Source organism: Oxyura jamaicensis, chromosome 1 (assembly GCF_011077185.1).
Source record: "Oxyura jamaicensis isolate SHBP4307 breed ruddy duck chromosome 1, BPBGC_Ojam_1.0, whole genome shotgun sequence".
NCBI classification, from domain to species: domain Eukaryota; kingdom Metazoa; phylum Chordata; class Aves; order Anseriformes; family Anatidae; genus Oxyura; species Oxyura jamaicensis.
The window spans coordinates 42,475,280-42,495,985 of record NC_048893.1 but is presented as its reverse complement, the minus strand read 5'-3'; the positions used below and the strand labels follow the sequence as shown (position 1 = coordinate 42,495,985).

General features: G+C 46.4%; 2 protein-coding genes across 4 annotated transcripts; both read left to right on the top strand.

The window, feature by feature from the left end:
* The first annotated feature begins 60 nt into the window (after positions 1–60).
* POLDIP3 (DNA polymerase delta interacting protein 3) lies at positions 61–13,043 on the top strand. Of its 3 annotated transcripts, none has more exons than XM_035335264.1 (9): positions 61–217; positions 2,726–3,113; positions 5,020–5,094; positions 7,579–7,674; positions 9,389–9,571; positions 10,499–10,576; positions 11,163–11,292; positions 12,141–12,207; positions 12,545–13,043. In XM_035335264.1, the coding sequence occupies exons 1-9, from the start codon at positions 63–65 to the stop codon at positions 12,717–12,719; spliced, it is 1,347 nt and encodes a 448-aa protein (XP_035191155.1). In that variant the 5' UTR covers positions 61–62; the 3' UTR covers positions 12,720–13,043. The 3 variants fall into 3 exon arrangements, with proteins under 3 accessions (XP_035191155.1, XP_035191157.1, XP_035191145.1); XM_035335254.1 differs by having other exon boundaries at positions 62–217; positions 5,017–5,094; XM_035335266.1 differs by lacking the exon at positions 9,389–9,571 and having other exon boundaries at positions 5,017–5,094.
* A 3,988-nt stretch (positions 13,044–17,031) lies between these two features.
* Positions 17,032–20,361, top strand: RRP7A (ribosomal RNA processing 7 homolog A). Its single transcript, XM_035346873.1, has 7 exons — positions 17,032–17,171; positions 17,244–17,386; positions 17,482–17,607; positions 17,856–17,979; positions 18,649–18,746; positions 19,134–19,332; positions 19,789–20,361. The coding sequence occupies exons 1-7, from the start codon at positions 17,120–17,122 to the stop codon at positions 19,872–19,874; spliced, it is 828 nt and encodes a 275-aa protein (XP_035202764.1). The 5' UTR covers positions 17,032–17,119; the 3' UTR covers positions 19,875–20,361.
* The last annotated feature ends 345 nt before the right edge of the window (positions 20,362–20,706 follow it).

The following is a 20,706-nucleotide window of genomic DNA, read 5'->3' as shown; positions in this document are numbered from 1 at the left end:
CAAATGAGCTGCCGGGGCGCCGCTGGGGCTTGTGGGACCGCCAGGCTGGGGAGGGGGCGGGCATGGTCGTGCGGAGGCGCGGGGGGGGGCACCGGAAGGGGTATGATGTCACGTCCGGGGCTCGCTGGCTGCGTCTCCTCGCTGGGCCCCGCGACAAGATGGCGGACCTGTCGCTGGACGAGCTCATACGGAAGCGCGGCGTGACGGGGAAGGGCAGGTAGGCGCCCGCCGGCACGCGGCGGCCCTCCGGGGCTCCCCCGGCGCTCCCCCGCTCCCCGTTCTGGGCCTTCCGCTCGGGAGGCCGCTGCCCGCCGCGGGGCCGGGCCTTCGGGGGCGGCGGCCGGCGCGCAGGGCCCGTCTGTGAGGTGAGGAGGGCTCCTCGGTTAGCTCAGCGCGCCTCTGGCTTTGTTGGGCCTGTTCCTGGCTGAGGAATGGCCAGTTATTTACCTTTCCTTCTACATCTGTAGTGTTTTGAAAGTTCCACGATAATATCTGATAGCCGCAATATTCCAGCACCTTTACATCCCCGTCTCCCGAGGCTTTGCACTTCCATTCACGCTGTCCTCCATGTTTGGAGCGGTTTCATGCAGCTGAGGATGCGCTGCACCTCCTTTCGCCTTTCTCAAGATCCCACTTTACTCTCGTTTCTTCCAGGGAATCTCCCTTCTTTGTCCGCCAAGCAGTAATCCCTCAGCAGCACCACGAGAACTGTTGTGCCTTGAATTTCACTTGGCGCACCTAGCTTACTTTGTAAGATGTCTCAGGTAGCTAACGTGCCCTTAGGAAGGCTGGGCAAACTGAACAAACTTGTCTGATTATATTACATATTCTTTAGTAATCTTGACAAACTGATAATAGAAGAGTCTTCAAATACAAAATATACTAGCCCACATAGTACTGTTTTGTGTTATAAATAAGTCAGAGCTCATGCTATTGGAGACAGAATTAGAAGTTTGAGATTCCTTTGTATTTTAGGTGCCATGGCACAAAATAGGCACAAAATGGTTGAACGGTCTGTGGTGTTACGAGGTAAGCAATTCTCTCCAGAGAAGAGTTGCTTGTTAGGGTAAACAAAGCCTTCAGAGAAGGTTTAATCTCCAGGACAGAGTTTCCTAACTGATTTCATCATGCATGTTGTTAACAGCCTAACTAATTCAGGCTTAAATGCTGATATGCGTATTTCTGGTTTTAGCTTGATTTTCCTTATTAACAGGAACGCTCGTGAAGCCCTCTGCATCAGTCTAACCAAGTGCTTTGTGCTTTGCTATATTAACGCTTTTTAAAATGGCAAGGGAACTCTGGCTTTGTGCCATTACACCTTCATGTTCTTCTGGATATATTTTAATAAATGGTCTCTGTAACAGCCCTGTCTCGTGGGGCTGCTGTGCTTTGGCTGTACGAGAGAGCAGCTCTAGGATTTCTAAGCTGGGTAACACAACTTAGGAATCCTACAACCCCAGTCCGAGCTTACCAGTTCGGGGCGCGGCAGGAACAGAGATGTGGAAGTGGGTGTTCAGTCTCAGGCTGTTCCTTCTCTTCTCCGCACATCTCCGCTGTAAATGGGTGCTGGCAAGTTATGTTAAGATGGTAGGGTTAGATCAGGAAATACTGATATAAAGCTACACGGAGAAGTTGAATTGCATCATCATTGGAATTCGTGACATTAGACTTTTAGGTATTAAATTCTAGCTACCTAATTTTAGGCTATAATGCTCTGTGTTGTGGTTCAGAAAGCAGATGAACGCTCTACTACTGTAGCTTATTTGGATTTTTTTTAAAATGACAATAATATTTTTCACTACGGTAGCTTTAAAATTGCTTGCGTTTTTATCATCTTTACAAAAAAGAAGGCCAATGAAAAGGGTTTCTTTACGAAAACTTTACACCCTAAAACTTCGCAAAATACTTAAAGGAAGACCAGAATTAAAAAATTAGACAAGCTGCTTCCTTTTAGGGGAAACTTTGGACAAGTAAATCGGACCTGTAATAAGAAGCTAGTTTCTGCTTCACTACGTAACAGGCTGCTTCTTAGTACTACACGTGGACGTTCAGCTTCTGTGCTCAGGTTTGCAGTGATGATGATGTACTTAAAAAATAAAGGCCACTGAGTGCAGCAGTTCTGTCAACGGAGCAAAGGAGAGGCAGCAATGCTGAAAAGTGATTTGACTCGTAAGTGTCCTGACTGGCAGTTCATGAGTTTTGGAACTAGTGGCTTTGAGCAGAGGATGGTGCTTGTAGTTGTGCATTCTAGAATCCACGCCTCCTGCAGTCCCAAACATCTGAGCTTGCTGCCCAGAACTCTTGAAATCAAACGTAGAGCTCCATACTTTGTTTCAAGGCCTGCGATTGTATTATGAGAGATGTTTTAGCAGAGCTGCTCAGTCCCAACACTAGAAAATCTGTTTGTCTTCAAAGAGTTCCTCAAAGAACCTAAGTTTCTGATGAATTTTGTTTAAATATAGTAGGTTTTTACCACAGCTGAAGTCAGGCCTTTACTTAAGCTCATAAATGTGAGCTGAAGGATTTTTGGAAAACAGTTCCGTAGCTATTTACAGGCGAAGTAAAATCCAGCGTGAAGCAGTTCAGGAGCTGTACTGTTGTGTTCAGACATGTCACCTGGTCAGAGCTCTGCGCAGTAACCATGAGCTTTTCCTAGCAGTAGCACAGACACTTCTGTGGATACTGCATCACACCCAATAATGTCTGAACCTTTTTTTTTTTTCAGGCTTAACACAAGGCCGGTGTTCGGAGGTGTAAGATCTCGCATTGGGATCCAGCAAAATCTTCTGAGTAGATCGTCACCAGCCGTCAACTTCCAGCGGACGTTTGATGCCCGACAGAAGATCGGCCTCACTGATGCCCGGCACAAATTGGGGGTTAAAGATGCTCGGGAAAAACTGGTTCAAAAGGACGCTCGGTTCAAAATAAAAGGGAAGGTGCAGGATGCTCGAGAGATGTTGAATTCCCGTAAGCAGCAAAGTGTTGCTGCTGAAAAGGTGACCAAAGTCGTGGATGCCAGAGAGAAGATCAGTTTAAAAAGGAACACTCCAGCTGCTATCAGCCCAGCTATGGGGACAGTAAATCCAGCTGTGAAAATCACCAAAACTATCCAAGTAGGTCAAGCAAGCCATGTCTGAGCCCCTCGGTTATTCTACAGCAGTCCAGTGGAAAGGATAATAGTTGCATGAATACATTCCCTTGTTTACAACAGTCTGTAGGGCAGGATTCAGGTTTTTTTTCATGTCCTTCTGGCTTTTTAGGTCTTGTTGAAGAATCCAAGTTTTCCTTTAAGCTTTTATTTAAATTTTGGGCCCAATAAAGACCAAAGCAGTGCTCCTGTCAGCACTAAAATAATTGCCTTGAACTGTTAAGTAGTCTCTCTTCCCCAGATAAAATGCAAAGAAAACTTGTAAGTTTTTTGTTGTTCTTATAACACCGTTCTTTGCAAGAGACCGTTGATTCTTACTGAACTTCTCAGGCTAGCAGCTCCAGATGAACTCCGTGTGTTACAGTGAGTAGAGTCAGAGGCTTTTGTTCAGCCCCTCCGATTACTGTTTGAGGAGCGCTTGCATTCCTCACCTATTCAAACACGTTGCAAGGACATAAGTCGAGCTCCTAGTCTACCTCTTTTCCTTTCCTGCCTCCTGAAGATCCTGTGTGCCTGCACGCACCAGGACGTTTGCTGTCCTCATCAGTTTGGAAGCCTGGATGAGTCTGCTCAGCAGAAAATCGCCCCTTAGCGTCTTCAGATGCCAGGCTGGGAGTGAAAGGCTGCCCTGAGAAAGGACTCTTGTGGCAGTCCAAAGAGCTAATCACAGAGCTATAGAGCAGCCTGTTCAATAGCCTCAAATTAGCAGGGTAATTAATACTCATCCCGGCCTTTTCTGCCAAATCACCGCCATGAGGAGCTGAAGGTTTGCTAGGAAGTCTAGGAGTTACATAGTTTCTGGAGCCCTGGTACAGCAGCAATGTGCTCTGACCTGACTGCTTGGTATTTTTTTAAATCACTTGGTTTGACCTACAGTGCTTGTTAGCATGTTGCTATAAAATGCTGTAGAGTCATGCAGTGACTAAGACTGCAGACAAAACTGTGCATGTAAGCAGTTATAACTTGTTTCAAGATTTACACTGAAATTCTAAATTGCCAGTGACCCTCCTCTATGTTCCAGCTGTGGGAGCAGAATCGAACTGAACTGAACTGTCTTTGAACTAGCAGTTTGAATCATGAGGGTGCTGTGCTATAAACTGTGTTTTTTCTAGAGAAAATGTAAATTTGAAATTTTTACTGCGTTTACTGAGCGTTGTTGCAAGACAATGTTTTCTGTAGTTGACAGCTTCCAGCTTTTTCAAATACCAAGGAGGCATTTTTGAGGTAGCTGCGGGTTGATTTTGGTCGCTGATTAGTGCAGCTCCCTTCCCTGTGTGTTGTGGTTTCCTCGTTTCACAGGATAGCGTATGAGATGGCAGAAGGGTCAGGTACACCGCCCTGTGCATCATTTTATTCTAGTACAGTTTATTCCAGCTCTAGTGTGAAGTGATAGTATTTGCTTCTATGAAATGGAACTGACTGACTAGATGGTGTTGTGTCCCAACTTGTTGAGCTTAATGGAAATAGATATCTTCTCGTTCTCCGTAACATGATAGAAGAGAAGCTTTCTTACTGATTTACATCATTCATGGTTTCGTATTTGCAGCAATAAAAATCTAATCAGTGCTGTCGGAGCTGGAAATAAATCTCTTTCCCTCTAAACTTGAACTAAAACTCAAGTAATTTGAATCAAAATTTATCTGTGTGGCCTTGGGTTTTAATTTCTTTGGTTAAGTGCAGCTATATCATTCTGAAGATATCTAAGGAGACATAGATGTTGTTCAATGTTGTCGTGTAGCATGTTTCAAGAGCAGGGGAGTGTCTCGTTTAAGTGGTCTCAGGGGATCAATGAACAGCTCCAGTCTCTCGAAATGGCGATCTGGTGGACTGCAGTGTTTAACGCTTTGGTTCTTTCCCTCTAACTGCAGCAGAAAGCTCCGGTTCCTGGACACTCTCATCCGGCAGGAATGAGGATCAACGTGGTGAACAACCACACACATAAGCAGGTGTGTGCTCACTCTGTGCTCTTCTTCGTTTAACCCTTGTTTTTGAGGGGTGGGGTGGGCAACTGAGGGGGCAGGAAGGTGTCCGTGAATGTTGGTGGGTGCAAAGAGTACTCAGGGTAGGAAAGAAGAGAGAGTTAGCAAGGTCTCTGATAGCTTGGCTCTTTGTTCTAGCGCAGTAAGATACGTTCATGGTAATTGAGGCTTTCATTTAGTCTAACTGAACTTGATTCCTCGTGCGTTCCATGAATACAGTGTAGGTATTCCCGGTTCTTATTACGAGAACATGTTTTTTTCCAGAGACCACGACCCTTAGCCATAATGTCTTTTCATAAATGCTTCACTGATACAGTGTCGAGTCGGGGTGCTGGTTGTCCACTCTTCCCAGAGTGGATGTTGTTATGCATTGTCAAATACTCTGCAGCGAGATGGGAGAGGGTGTTACCTTCCTGTGAAACCCCAGCTGTGGGTCCCTGCTGGAAACCTGATGAATGATTTTAACTGTTTTTTGATGTACTGTCAGCATTACCATATCAAGCAGGCTTTGTCTGAGGAAAACTCCAGAATTTGGGCCGTCTCTCTTGGGATCAGTTTTAAAGGCCTTTGCTGCAGCCCCCTAGCATTTGGCTACCTTACCACCTTGGCTTCCTTCAAAGGAATTATCCTTATATGACATACTTTATTTTGTATGTCTGTATGCATAAACCGTGGTATGAAATATGGGAGAGCTAGCAGTGACAATACCGTGCCGTGTTTATTTTATGCCTTGGTTATGGTAACTTTAGCTGTTTATCTCTGCTTCCCTCACCTATCCCAGATGCTATCGCTTGAGAAAGTGTCTTCGTTATTCTGACCTTGTTACCAGACGCCTTGACTCTGTTTCACTGTCTTTAACTCAAATCCATTGTCCTCTTGCCTAGTGTTCCTGCCAGTTTTCTGCATGGCTCTGTGTTCTACCATCCCTTTTTTTTCTTCATAGTGTTTCTGTGATTATAACAACCTCCCTGTTCATAAACCAGAATCTTGTTGGCCATGAAAGCCCACTTATTTTTCAAGCTGTCATTGCTGATCTCTTCATTTTTCTTCACCTTTCTACTGAATTAATGGGAAGCTTTTTGAGTTGTGACTTCCTGTGTTATGGGCAGTGCCGTATGCATATAAACTTCTTTTTTTCTTAGAAATACTGTTTAGAGTCTACAAAAATGTTTGGATTGTTGTTAGCCTCAGTATTTTAAGGCAGGGCTATGGGCCTTTGCGGAACTGGGAAACGAATTCTTCAGTAAACCTCACAGTACAGTGTTTTCTAGTGCCAGACGGGCGTGTGCTGTGCTGAGGAACGCAGCCGATTCAAAAGGAACGTTCAGTTCAGTTGTATTCCACAGGCATCTGCTTCCTTTTACGAAAAATGTATGCATAGGCTTCAACTTTAAAGGTAGCAGGGTGGTAAGATATTAAGGCTTTATTCTAGTAATGCAGTTTCATCAGCGCTGATCAGGTCTAGAGATTAGAGGAATGTGTACGTGAGTTCAGTACACCCAGGGAAATCGCATCTCTGGAAAGGAAGTTTGATCTTACACTGACATTATGAAATGGACTTGTATTCTTTCAGCTCTCTGTCCTCTAGATGCGAGGGTAAGAGCAAAGTCCAAAGTAGTCGTGCATTCCCAAGCATGCAAACATCGTGTTTGCAATCCTAAACATGAATCCAGTCTGGATGTGGGTGGAGAGCAGCCCTGAGGAGGAGGATTTTGGGGTGTTGGTTGATGAAAAGCTCAACACAGGCTGGCAATGTGTGCTTACAGCCCAGAAAGCCAACCGTATCCCGTATCCCGGGCTGCACCAAAAGAAGCGTGGCCCCCAGGGCGAGGGAGGTGAATCTCCCCCTCTGCTCTGCTCTTGAAACCCCACCTGAGTGCTGCGTTCAGCTCTGGGGCTCCCAGCATAAGAAGGACATGGACCTGTTAGAGGAGGGCCACAAAGATGACCAGAGGGCTGGAGCACCTAGAGAAGGCTCTAGGGAGAGCTGTGGTGGCTGCCTTTGAGTACCTAACGGAGGCCTACAGGAGAGCTGGAAAGGGAGTCTTTGTCAGGGAGTGTGGTGATAGGGCAAGGGGTAACGGTTTTAAGCTAAAAGAGGGTAGGTTTAGATTAGATAAAAGGAAGAAATTCTTTACTATGGGGGTGGTGAGGCGCTGGAACAGGTTGTCCAGAGAGGTTATAGATGCCCCATCCCTGGAAGTGTTCAAGGCCAGGCTGGATGGGGCTTTGGGCAACCGGGTCTGGTGGGGGGTGTCCCTGCCCATGGCAGGGGGTTGGAACCAGGTGGTCTTTAAGGTCCCTTCCAACCCAAAGCATTGTGTGTCCGTTTTCCTCATGTTACCTTGTGCCTTCTGAAGAAGGCTGAAGACAGGGGAAAACTACTTATGTTAGAAATCACGTCTAAAGTAAGTCTACCTTCTTGTAAACTGTTATCTTGCTTCTTTTCAGGGTCTGTATGACATGGAAGATGATGATGAAAGTGTCTCTCCCCTTCCTAGCAAACAGATGAAAATCACCACCACAAACAGTTTCCTGCACAATGCGGTAAGGGATTATCTGAGCAGTCCCCACCATGCAATGCCCACAGTGGGTGGACACATAGGCTGTGGCTTTACAGGGCTTATGTTCTTTTAAAGTATGTAAACAATGCTCTACCCTGAAGCGTTTGCTCTTCAACCTGCCCTTCTCTCTGTGTCAATGCTTCTAGTGTTATTTTTGGGACAGGCTCCCTTTTAGGCTAACTGTGATTATATTTTGCAGCCAGGATGTGGGCTTTCTCCCTTGCTGGCAGGTTGCTGCTTGTTAGCTCTCAACTTTCTTCTTGTTGGGAAAGTGCATTGTACCTATCTTGGTTGAGCAGGCAAGCAAGGGAAGCTTTCTGCTGCTCCTACAGACTGGACATCAAAGCAGGACATCTTTTGCCATGCAAAATCTAGGTTGGCAGCTTGTTGGGGAATGCTCATGCTCTGAAGAAGATGAAAGTTCAACACAAATGCGAGGTCCTGCTGCAGCTGAAGTTGAGAACTGGCTAGAAAGCAGCAGCTGGGGCTACTGCTGGGTGATATACTAAGAATGACCTGGTGGTGCGGCTTTGCAGCAATGATGGCCAGCTGCATACTAGGCTGCATTAGTGAGATCATAGCCAGCAACTCAAGGGAAATAATTATTCCCATCTATTTGGTGCTCATGAGAATGCACCTGGAATGCTATGCCCATTTTGGGGCTCCATGATACAAGGCAGACTGATGTCAGTACACCAGCACGGGCAGGGGGCTGCAGACAATAAAGGATGAGGAGAGGACAAGAGAGCAGGGTTTTTTCAGGCTGTGAAGAGAAGGCAGTTGTGAGATGTCTGCTCCTTTTTCACTGTTTAATTAGGTGGTGAAAGAGGGCAAAAAACAGACCCGTTTCACAGATGAGCGGAGCGAAGATGAGCCAACAAATGTGTTGCAGCAAACAAAGTTCTAGTTAGATGTAAGAAGGGACTGTGCAGTTCTCAGGGGATTGGTCAGATTCTGGCAGAGGGACCCGGAGAGGTGAAATCTGTTCTCAGAGATGCTGAAGTTTGGCTGGATGAGGCCCTGAGTCAACTTGGTGCATCTTTGAAGTTAGCCCTGTTTCAGATGCAGGGGTTGGACGTGGGTTTGTCCTAAATTATTCTGTGGTTTTAAGAGAGCAAATGAGCACAGCTTTACCATCACCCAGGCAATCTTCTGCAGTGATTATCTCAGGCTTTTCTCACGTGGGTGTTCAGAATAGAGCTCCAGACTTCACAGCAGATACTAAGCACGGTTTTTATTCTGGCTTTAGACTTCTGGGTAGCTCTCAGTAGAAAAGTCACACTCCAAGTCTTCACGTGCCCTAGCTCCATGTTTCTGAAGAACTACTACTGTCTGCACTAGGGAAGCTCAGTTTTACTGTAAATGAACAACTTATGTGTATGCTGTGTCAACTGCTTGAGAATCTTTGGACAAAAGGTGTTTTCCAAATTCAAATGGCACTGCTAAAGTTCTTTTAAGAAGAGTATGAAACTTAAGTGTGTCTAAAAAGTGCTTTTTCAAGGTAAACATGCCAAAAAAAACCTTCAGTTGATTTCTGCCTCACAGCTGAAAGTCTCCAATGCTGCCATGGTTTTGACACGGGGAAGGACGTGAAGTTCTTAATGCGTGCCAGTAATGCTCTCCTGCTCTTGTGCTTGAAACAATGGGCTTGCTTCTGTCGCCTGCAGCTCTCAGAGATATTTTCTCTCTTTCTGTAGACTGGGCTGAGTGGCAATAAGTTCTCTCTGTCCAAGACTGTTCCCCTGACTAAAGTGGTCCAGAATGATACGTACACGGCTCCACCTGCACCTCCTTCCCCAATGCGGACAAAGGCCTTGACAAACATGTCCCGGACCTTGGTGACAAAGGAGGAGCCTCCAAAAGAGCCAGCGCCTGTTGAGGTGAGCTCAGGGAAGTGGGGACATGATCCTTAAAGAAACCTCCAAAACATCTGAAGCTTGCTGTGGGTTGGATTTGTGAGTAGTTTGCTTCTGCCTGCCTTGCACCACTACCTCTGGGAGGCCTTCAGGCTTATTCTGATAGCTGCGACCTGTCTCATGAGAGTTTTAAACCTGTCTGAACATCCTCTTCTCCAGTGTTTGGGGACTGGGAATTCTCAGACAGTGCATCTCACTTCTTTTATTTTTCTCTCTAGCATGGGAGGGAGCATGTGGTCTTGGAGGGGGCAGGTAGATGACACCAGGAGATGGCAGTTGTCATTTGGACACCCTTTGGTGGCTTCCATGTTCCCAGGAATACTGTTTTAACACTAGTTTGTGTAGTCTTCTGTCCTATGCTGTTAGCAAAAAGAACAGGATTCTTCCAAGAGCAGCTTCTTGCTATCTATGCAAGCCTTCTGAGGCAATTTGTAGAGAACCTGCCTGGAATTGCTTTGCCAAACTGCCTGGTGCTGGGTACAGATGTTCCCAGGCACGTCCATCAAGCCTTATGAAGAGGTTGGAGCCATACTTTGGATTTCCTCGCTGTTTCTGAACAGAGCTTAGATGTGCTCTTAGAAGAGAGTATGGGCACAACTAGTGAGTATTGTGTATGTGTGCAGATTAAGCTAGTGTTATACTTGGGAGCAGGAGAGGAAAAGTTACTTCAGAGAGAAATTGATATGAAAAAGGGGCTCTTATTTCATTCTCAGATGAGTCGGGCTTTTCTAAGTGTTGGTATTTCCCATTACTAGCTGTGGTTTTCTTTCATGCATGTGTACAAACTTTTCCAGGCATCCTTTTAGTGACTTTTTTTAAAATTTTATTTTCTGTGTTGTCTTTGCCGCATTTCTGACCTTCTGCGTGTAATTTGTTTGTTTGTGTCGGTAGCTGGCGTTCAGTCCCTTGGAAGGCACAAAGATGACTGTAAACAATCTGCATCCTCGCGTCACTGAGGAAGACATTGTTGTGAGTGTTGCTTACTGCCAAACTCTGGGTGAATGAAGCTTCCTTCCCCTACCCTACCTCTTCTGATAAATCCCTCTATGGTGAATACAACAAAGAGGGATTGCAGAAGTTGAGTGTTTCCTGATTTCGGGAGGGGCAGGGTGGGGTGAGCTGTTCACTGTTGTTTTTTTTTTAAATGTATGCTCAAGAAGATGGTAGAAAAACCCATTTCTAGAGCTACTTGACATCACTTAGCAGAATTCATGCTAAGCAATGCTTAGTGTTCTCCTTGAGCTTAATGCTCCCATGCAAATTACATAGGTCCTTCCATGCTCAGCAGGCAGAGAACAACCCAGGTCTGCACGCGCTCCCATTTACAGTGCTGGCCTTCACCTTTTTTGCTTGTGTTACCTCTATTACTAAGGCCCAGTACTTGTTACATAGCAAACACGTTAAGACAAGTGGCAGCTGTCAGGTTCTGCCATGTGTTCACTGAACGGGAGTGGGGATGTCATTAGGAAACGGAGCCTTTCTCGCTCCTTGTGTCTGTCTGGTTCGCGTGGTGCCTTTGATGTGACCGCGGTCGTGACCAGCGCTCTGCCCTTAGGAGTTATTCTGCGTGTGTGGCGCTCTGAAGCGAGCCCGACTGGTGCACCCTGGAGTGGCTGAAGTAGTCTTTGTGAAGAAAGAAGATGCAATCACAGCATATAAGAAATACAACAACAGATGCTTAGATGGTAAGTTTGAGCGGGGTTGCACTGAGGATAGGTAAATTAACAAAGACTTTTCAAAGTATCTTAGTTTAAAAGTATCTCAGCTACTCAGCTGCTAAGAGAAAAGATGCCAGAAAATTGGTCCAAAATCTAAACAGTGTAATACACATGTTGGATATATGCACAGTTTGTTTATGTGATGTTCAGAGAAAATCTTTTCCCAAAAAGAGAATGCTCAGGGATAGAGCCCGGCTTCCAGTGATTCCACTGGTCTAACTTCCAGGTGAAATTTCTGTTGCTTTTAATCCCGTGCCAAGAGGTAGATAAGATAGCCTTTAGGAAGGCAGTACGTGCTTACAGAGCAGCTGTTTGCAAAATACAAGTAAAACTAATACTTGCAAAAGTTTCAGGGCATAGTCAAAGACTATTGAATGAGACTTGTAAAACAATTAGTGTCATCTTCTCTATAAATCTGAACAATGGACTTGTTGAGCTGGATCTATCTGCCACTTGTTATAGGCTGACATTAGCTGTTAATTACTTAGCTGGAAAGAGGTGCTTTTTCTTTCTTTAGGTGAGTGACAAGTTACAAATACCAGATCAAGAGCAGAGAGCTGAGAATGGGAGACTCTCTTGCATCTGTGCTAAAGGCTTTTAATCTATATGTGCTCTCTTACTTGAAGCAATTTTTCCTTTTGTAGAGAGTGTTTCAGTAACGCTTGTGTCCTTGTAATTTTGCAACAAAAGATGTATCAGCTGTTCCTTCTCATGTTTTTCAACTCCTGGAACTCTGTTGCTTACACTGTTGCATGACATTTCTGGGGTCTTTCCTTCCTGGGATTCTGAGATAAGGACTCTTTGTTTTTGTTCAGGTCAACCAATGAAATGCAACCTTCATATGAATGGGAATGTCATCACCTCAGACCAGCCTATATTGCTGTAAGTGTCCCTTTGCGGGGAGGGAAGAACCAAACACATATCCAGGTTCTGTTTTGAAGAGAATATGAGGGGAGGGGAGGAAAACTGCTGGCAAATTATTGTCCCCTGAATATTCTCCTCTTGTTTGTGGTTCTCTGCGCCGAGTGCAGTTTGACTCTGTAATGTTCCCAGCCCTGGAAATGAGTTCAAAATGAGTCTGAGATCAGGATGTTCTTGTGTCTGAAAGTATATTTAAAACATTTCTAATATGGGAAAGGAAGAACACTGAGAACAGCAAACGCGGGCATTGTGTTAAATTTTATAATGAGAGTTTAAATACTGCTTTTTAATCCTCCAGGCGGTTGAGTGATACTCCTTCAGTGAAGAAGGAAGGGGAACCACGCCGAACAAGTGCAAGCACTGCGTCAAATCCCCCAGCTGAGGTGGACCCTGACACCATCTTGAAGGCACTCTTCAAATCCTCAGGGGTCTCTTCCTCTGTGCAGCCCACAGAATTCAAAATCAAACTCTGAGAAGGAGGAGTGAGCAGTGGACTGGAAAACTCAAATTAAGTTGGGGAATGAGAAAAGTGCAGGAGTGCAGATGTTGTTTGCATTTGCCTGCCTTGAAGTTTTTTTTTTGTTTTCTATGATCGCTACCTTACTGTACAATAGTGTTTTCTTCTTGTGTGTGTATTTTCTGTTTTCATAGTTGGAGTTTTCTTCCACTATTTTTTTTCCAAGAGAATAACCTCTCCCTTCTGCCAGTAATATATTACTAAGCATATACCATGTAATTCCCTCCTTTACTCCAAAGCCCTTTGTGGCCATTAAAAGTGCACATAGACTCTGAGGGAAGGGGTGGCAATCTCCTCTTCTGTCCTACCTTTAACTAAAAGGTGCATCCCTTGGATTTTCAACAGGCAAGAACAACACGCTGTTTCCAGAATTGCTGCACTGGGTACGAAGTCAGGTGTGGCCACGTACAGGAAGTGCCATCTTGCATCTTTTGACCCGTATGCATTTGGTAGCATACTGTTTCATTCTGACTGCTGGGTGTTTTTCTGCTCAGCAGCTGTGACATTGAGAAGTGTGAAAAACTGAGCTTCCCACCGTGTGTACCAGCCAATGGAGGCATCGGGCACAAAGGACATAAGCACACATGCGGCACCCATTGTGCTACAGGAGGGATGCTTCAACTCTGGTGATACGTGGAGGCAGGGGAAAAAAACAGCTCTGCCATTTGTACAGTGAACATATTAGCCCCGTAGGGTCAGGCTGAGTTATTTTCTCCCGTGTTGACTGAAAAATAAGAACCAGGATTGTGTTCAGAGCTAGAGGAAATCCTAGTGTTTCATTCCTAGTAGACTGTATTGCATCTTCCTGCTGATGCAGGGACATCAAGTTTTTTCTTACCTTCTGACTTAACCAATCTCCTTTTATGAAAAGGAAGGAGCCGGGGCCGTTTTCAGATACTAACATGTAAGAAGCAGTCTTCACTTGCCCTGGAGAAATCACTTTCTTGAGAGGTATGATTTGGGCACTGTTTGGCTGCTGTGCAGACCTGTTGCTCACATAAATGGATTTGGAAGATGATCGCTGTGCTTCATTGCTGCAAGTTTTGGAGGAGAGCGGGCAGCACCATGTAAGGGACACTTGGAGTGGAGTATTAAGCAAGTCCCCTGCTGAGCAGCAAGGATGGAACTTCAGCCAGTGAGCATCTGTGATGAGCCACAGGCCACTAGGTGGCACTTCCAATACCTCCTTTGTTAGTACAGCATTATTGTCATGGATATTTGAAGTCCCAGTAGCTCCATTTGTTTGTATTAGTTCAAATTGTATTATAAGAGAGGGAAGGAAAGAGCCACTTCGAGAAGCTGGTTGGGGGCTGAATTTGATCCTTCTAGCTAGGAGATTAACCTAACCCATTCGGTTCGGGTCTGCAGAACTTCAGTGAGCTTTCCATAATCAGTGTAGGTCCAGATTCTCCAGGTCCTGATTCTTGGTCAGCCCTGTGTTTCTTTTGCTTTCTTGTTCTGTATGAATTCTGCTCTATCTAGCTGGTGCAAACCATTCCTTATCTCACTGTATCCCTTTAGCCATGGAGATGACTGAGAACTTGGCAGGACTTGTTTTTCCGGAGTCCTCTCTTTGGTTTGGAAATCAACGACACCACTTCTGGTAGGGTGCTTTGTTTGAACAGCAGATGTTTGTAGGGGAGGGGACTTAAGACAGCTGTTGTTCCCCTTTCTTAGATCACCCACCAAACACCTGTGTTTTAATAAAAACTGGGGGGAGGGTGGAGAAATGATAGGGTTGGAGAAGATAATGTATTATCTGTTTCTGAATAAACGTTTGTTATACAGAGAGTGGATTCTAAGCCTTTTTAGATGCTGTGAAGCAACTGAAAGATCAGTAGGTAGAGTTGTTCAATATTGAATCAAATGTGCTTTTTAAAAAATAGAACCTTTAAATCTCTAATCATGTTGCTGGTTCAGTGGTAAATACCACAGGTAGCTGATAGTGTGATGGAAGACCAAGAGGAAGAGTATATGCATAAGCGATTCATACTCATAAGTATTTTCATCTAGATTATCTCATCAAAATAGCTGATTGTTGCTGTTGAAATGGGAACAATTTGTGACCCCCCCAGTCCCAATTTAGTTGCCACATAAAAGGAAAGAAATGGCAATTTGTTATTGACAGCCTAGTGATTTAAAAATAATTCAATGCAGCTGTGAAGTTAGAGTACCTGTTCCAGATCAAGTAAGGTGCTTTCATAATCAGCTAGACAATAAGATGGTAAGGCTGTGAAAATGTGAAGACATGTATTGTGATTGCATATCTTGTGTCTTCTGAAAGAATGGGGAGACTGAAGCAAGTTTTTTAATTGATTTATATCCATTCCAAAAGCCAAAAAGCAAGAAGATGCATTTTGTAACTTGCTGTTAAATCATGCATTGTTTAGGTTATCTGTGATGAATTATGATGACATTAACATACTTCCTTGGAAGAACTACTGCTTTGTTCTCTATCTCTGTGATCTGTGCAGTAAATCCTTTTTTTTTTTTTTTTAATTGTTCAGGCCGATGATTGTCTAAACGCCACTCTATGACTTGTCTTACAGCAGTGTCTTGGTCGTGCATTGCTCTGCCTGCTCCTGTAGTCAGTCAGCTCTCTGAAGTCATCTTAACTTTTAGTTCTTCGTAGTGTTGCTTGTTTCAGCAGGCACTTGAAAGAATAACCTGCAGTTATTCTAGGCTTTTATAAGCAACTCACCTTGCAGCTGACAAATTTCTTCTCACTGTTCTGGAATTGTCATGCTAATCTTGTTTACATTCCACTGAGTTCTCACCTACTGTCTTCTGACCTAACGTGTGCACATTTGCCCTTATGCAGTGTGGTTATATATATATTTTTTTTCTGGGCTACTAAGAGATTGTAAGCTCACATGAAATACGAATGGTTTGCACTAACTCAATATGGCTTTCCAGGACAGGTGGTAGGTAATATGTAATAGTGTCTCTCAGATGTCCTTTGCTTTTTCAAAAATATGCTGTCTTCTGAAGCAATGCCACAATTTGCAAGTTTGCCTGGTATACTTTTATAGCTTTTGCATGTACCATATCATCCGATAAATGTTCATTAACTTCAATATCTGACTCAACTAACCATATCACTTCTTACTTTCACAAACCGTTTTTTCACCTTGTACATATCTTGTTTCAAGATCTTTATTTTCGGAGTTGTCTTCTCTTCCATCCAATCATAAATATAACTTCCTCTGTAACGGTTGTATTTTATCTTCTCCTGATTTACAAGAGTCTTTAAGAACAGTTGTACTTACTCTTGTCTTCTGAGCGTTTTTAAATATCTTTAACATTTCTTTATTCTTTTATTTGCCTCTCTAGCATTAAGCACACTTGCGCTTTTATACTGTTCTCACTGTTCAGGTCTTAATTTCAGAACTGTTAAACTAACTGTTTGTGTGATAAACTTCCTTAACAGTAAGCATACTGTTCCTTAGAGACTCTACCTAGGTATTGTTCTTCGTAGCATTGCATTTCCATAGTCCTTAGCCAAGGATTTCCAAGGAACTTCAGTGTAGAAATACACCTCTAATGCCAAACTGTTGGGCGACATAACCCAACAGCTACTTTGTTTGCCCTGGCTTCAGCCTCCTTTTACTCCCCTGTGCCTGTCTCAGTTATTTCCCATGACTGTGTAACGTGCCCCACCACCACCTGGGGTAAATAAAAATAAAAAAATAAATCAGGTTTTGATATAGCAACCCCTGTACCTGTGGAAACTGTCTCTAGGGAAACCTTTACCTTTCCTCATCTATCAGGGCATCACCTCCTGTTACGTGTTGTTCCTTTCGTGTGATACTCTCGTATTCCTGCTGTCTTCATGCATTAGTCCCTGTTTTCATGACCATCTTTCCCTGGGTTTTCTCTCTGCTGTGATGTGCTTCCAGAGTGTGTGCAATATTGTCTCGAGTTTCACTACCTGTAAAACCTGTAACTTGTCTGCTGCCTTATGAGGAAGGTTTAAGGAGCAGTCAAAACCTCCCAGCCCAGGTGGGTTACAGCTGCCTTTGGAGGTCAGACGTGGTACCAGGCTTTTGAAAGACTGTAATCCGCAGGTGTGAGGAAAGGCTGCGTGCCTACTTTTACTATTTATGTCCTAAATATTTAGGACAGGAGAGTAGCGACCCTCCTCCTGCCTCCTTCTTCTCCTCCGGCACCTCCCTCAGGTCCCAGTGCCCTCAGCAAACCCGAGCCAGGGCTTTGGCTTTACCTCAGCCTAGTCCTGCCCTTGGAAGACTCATCCCCGCCTTGCCCCGCCTGAGGGCCGGCCCCCGCCGCCATTAGGCGCGGGGCGAACTACAGCTCCCGGCAGCCCTCGCCGCCGCCGCTTCCCGCCGCGCTAAGATGGCGGCCGCCAAGCAGCGTGAGGCGGGAGCGGCGCCGCCGGGCTACACGGGTGAGGGGCGGCGGGGAGGGCCGGGCCGGGCCGGGCAGGGAGCGGGGCTTCTAACCGCTGTGTCTCCCGCAGCCCTGGCCGTGAAGTTCGGGGAGCGGCAGCGCTCGCCACACTGCCTGCTGGTGAAGGAGCACCGCGTGCGGGAAGGGCCCGGCGGCGCGCACCCGCCCGCCCGCACCCTCTTCGTCCTCAACGTGCCCCCGTACTGCGGCCCGGTGAGTGCGGCCGCGCGGGGCCTCCCGCTCCGCTGGGCCGGGGCTGAGTCGCTCCTGCTCTGCTCTGACGCTTGTCTCGTAATCTCCGTGCCAAGGAGTCTCTGTCCAGGTTGTTCGCCAGCTGCGGGCCGGTGCAGTACGTGGACGTCAGGGACAAGCCGGCGCCGGGGGAGAAGACGGAAAAAGTCAGGTCCAAGTTCTTCAGCCGCAGGACTGCGACGGTAAAGCTTGGGGGGAGGTAACGCATGCTTCAGTGGTCACAACGGGAAGAAGTCTCAACTACTAAGCTTAGCATTAGTTGTGGAAAAACTACGTGGGGAGACTTGGCAACGTGATTCAAATTTGCCTTATATTTTTTTTAGCCATCCTCCTGTAACTCGTGCTTTGATTACTATTTACTTTATGCTTCAGTTCCTTGCCGCATCATCGTGGTATATCTGACTGGCCTGAGTGGGTCTTTTTCTTTCAGGGATTTCAAGTAGCATACGTGGTGTTCAAGAAACCAGCTAGCATCCAAGCAGTCAAGGCCCTGGCACAGGAAGGTCCCTTGCTGATATCAACAGACAGTCACCCTGTGAAAACTGGCGTTAGCAGTAAGTAAGCAGCAGCTATCTTCCTGTTAGCCAGAGCAGGGGAAACCTTTTCTTTGCTGAATACTACCTAGCATGTTCCAAATTCATTCTCACCTCTTTGTAATGAGCCTGAGCTGGGGAGATGTCCAATATTTCATTATTCTGTTTTTTTGTTTGTTTGTTTGTTTTTAAACTCTATCTTACTGCTATCTTCTTGTATTGGACATTGTAGAGCCTGACTAAGTGACCCTACAAGAGGATAGTGTCACTTGGTCCAATGGAAGGCTAGTTTTTCCCCACATCTCCTCAATTTCATGTAGCTCTAGAGAAGCTGGCTGTTTTTTACCCTCAGAACAGAAGCCAGACTCATAAACAGGCACCAGATGGCTGTCAAGATGACCCCTTGGTAGGAAGGCAGCCCTGAATGTTGCACCTCTTGGGCTTAAGGTAGCTCGCTCCTGTTTGGGGAAGTTGCAAGCTCTTCCTATCATTTAGCTTCCCATTGCTTACTGCCTGTGGCCTGGGCCTCACATTGATTGTTCATGAGCTAAGGCAGTGTGGAGGCTGAACAGAAATGGGAATGGAGCGTGTCGTTTCCCACAGCAGTTGTCTCTAGAGCTGCTCAAATGTGCCACACTGGGGCTTGCTTCTAACAGAGGCTGTGGCTGACTTCTGCTGTCTGTGTCTCAGAGTGGATCGCCAGATACGCGGACTCAGTAGTGGATCAGGAAGAACTGAAGACTGAGGTGGACACCTTCATGCAAGACTATGACAAAAAGATAGCACAGGTGAGGCCAGGCTGGGGAGGGAACCCAGCCTAAGCAGTTTGTTCGGAGAGGGAAAGGAAGAGAGAGAGGATCTCTCAGTGCCCAGGCCCCGTTGCAAATGGCAGAGGGGAAACACGCTGGCTGGAAAGGGTGGTGGTGGGCAGTCAGGTTCTGGTTTGGTTTGGTTCATCGCACCTGGTATCCACAAATAAAATGGGTCCTGTCTGGCATGCACTGTTGTGACTGAGACTTGAGCACCTCTGTCCTTGGTTTCATGCCTTCCTTCAAATCTCGTGCAGAGCAGGTGCTGTAACTTTTCATGTGTGTAAGAGGGACCTTGGAGGAGCCGTGCTTCAGACTGGCTGGCAGCCCGGCTGCACTAACCACCTCGCCTTCCTGTCTTTATAGGAAGAAGCCAAAGCGGCCCAGGAGGAGGGCGTGCCCGATGAGGAGGGCTGGGTGAAGGTAACACGGAAGGGCCGGAAGCCTGGCCTGCCCCGGACAGAGGCCGCCAACCTGCGGGTGCTGGAGAGGGAGAAGCGGAAAAGGGCCCGCAAAGAGCTGCTCAATTTCTACGCCTGGCAGCATCGCGAGACCAAGAGAGAGCGTGAGTGTCTGAGTCCCCTCCTGCCTTTTCTCTCACACTGTGGTCCGAGGAATATCCTTTTTCCTTCAGCAGTGGCTACATCCAGCTGCAGGTGAACAGCTGCCTTGGTGGTGGTGTGAATGGCCTCACCAGTTCCCGTGGGTCACCACCTGGCCTAACAGTCTGTGGGAGAGCGTACAGATCACGGCTTTCTAACAGATTTTGTCAGTCTGCATAGCGGCAGCCACCGAAAGGCAAAACTAGCATGTTCTGTCCCCAAGAGGGAGCTGCAGCACTGCAGAACAGCCAGAGCCTCCGCTCTGCACTTAGCCCTGGGGCAAAGGGACCTGCTCTGGGGTGTGTGCTTTAATTGTCAGGACTGGACCCGTCACGGTGTGCCAAGGTGGAGCTCCCCAGGGAGAGGGAGGTCTGCTGCTCCTGTGTGACACCCCTTCTCTCTTTTTCTGCCTGTTTCAGATATTGCCCAGCTGAGGAAGAAATTTGAAGAGGACAAGCAAAGAATCGCACTGATGCGAGCCCAGCGCAAGTTTAGGCCATACTGAGCCACACCGAGCTATTTCCTCAGATGCCTGTGCTGAAGAGGGCAGGAGATGCCGACAGACTCCACGTGCCAGAGTTTCAAGGAATCAAGGCAGCTTCATGTTATCCCTGGACGTGAAGTGGGGGATCTCAGCAACCACAGCTGGAGGGGGAGTTGGCTTCGCTCACACCGGCATCCTCCTGCTCTCCTGGACATGTCTGTGCTGCCATCGCCACCGTTTTCCAGGGCGTGTGGGTCCAGGGGGCTGAGGCATGTCCTGCGACAACCTGTATCTCCCTGCCACCCAAGGCCTTCTTGAAGCTTGGTGACAGACAGGACTGGCCCAGCACAGTCTCTGCAGGGGCAGGGAGTGGCTGAAGCACTGTAAATAAACCGCTGCTCTGTTCCCAACGCACAGGAACGCCTCTGTCTCCCTTGCTCTGCTGTTGGAAGCAACCTCTTATGTGCTGGACTGGGGTGGTGATAAAAGCCATGGCTGATTTTTCTTATTTCTTGGTGCTCTTTTATGCGTTTATCTGGGGGTCAGGAAGAAGGGGAGGGAGTGACCTTGGGAATTAAAAAAAAAAAAAAAGGACAAAATGACTGGTGAATTCCCAGGCCTCCTGTCTGCCTCAGCAGGAGGCAGGTAAGGATGGCAACAGGCACATCAGCCATGGGGTAGCGCTTATGCTGCTGCCCGCGTAACTTGGACTTCACCCCAGCAGTCTGTGGCTGCTGCTGCAATCTGAAAGGAGCCACCCCAGGCTTCTACACGTTTATTTTACTGCCTGCAGCCTTGGTAAGGGACTGACCGTGAGCCTAAGGAGGAAATGCTGATAAATTCCACAGAGCTG

Bases quoted from the DNA above. Each gene is read 5' to 3' on its own strand.
- RRP7A (XM_035346873.1), top strand. From the start codon at position 17,120: ATGGCGGCCGCCAAGCAGCGTGAGGCGGGAGCGGCGCCGCCGGGCTAC. The intron at 17,387-17,481 runs GTGAGTGCGGCC...CTCCGTGCCAAG, and splicing joins TGCCCCCGTACTGCGGCCCG to GAGTCTCTGTCCAGGTTGTT. The intron at 17,608-17,855 runs GTAAAGCTTGGG...TTTTTCTTTCAG, and splicing joins TCAGCCGCAGGACTGCGACG to GGATTTCAAGTAGCATACGT.
- POLDIP3 (XM_035335254.1), top strand. From the start codon at position 63: ATGGTCGTGCGGAGGCGCGGGGGGGGGCACCGGAAGGGGTATGATGTC. The intron at 7,675-9,388 runs GTAAGGGATTAT...CTCTTTCTGTAG, and splicing joins ACAGTTTCCTGCACAATGCG to ACTGGGCTGAGTGGCAATAA. The intron at 10,577-11,162 runs GTGAGTGTTGCT...CTCTGCCCTTAG, and splicing joins TCACTGAGGAAGACATTGTT to GAGTTATTCTGCGTGTGTGG.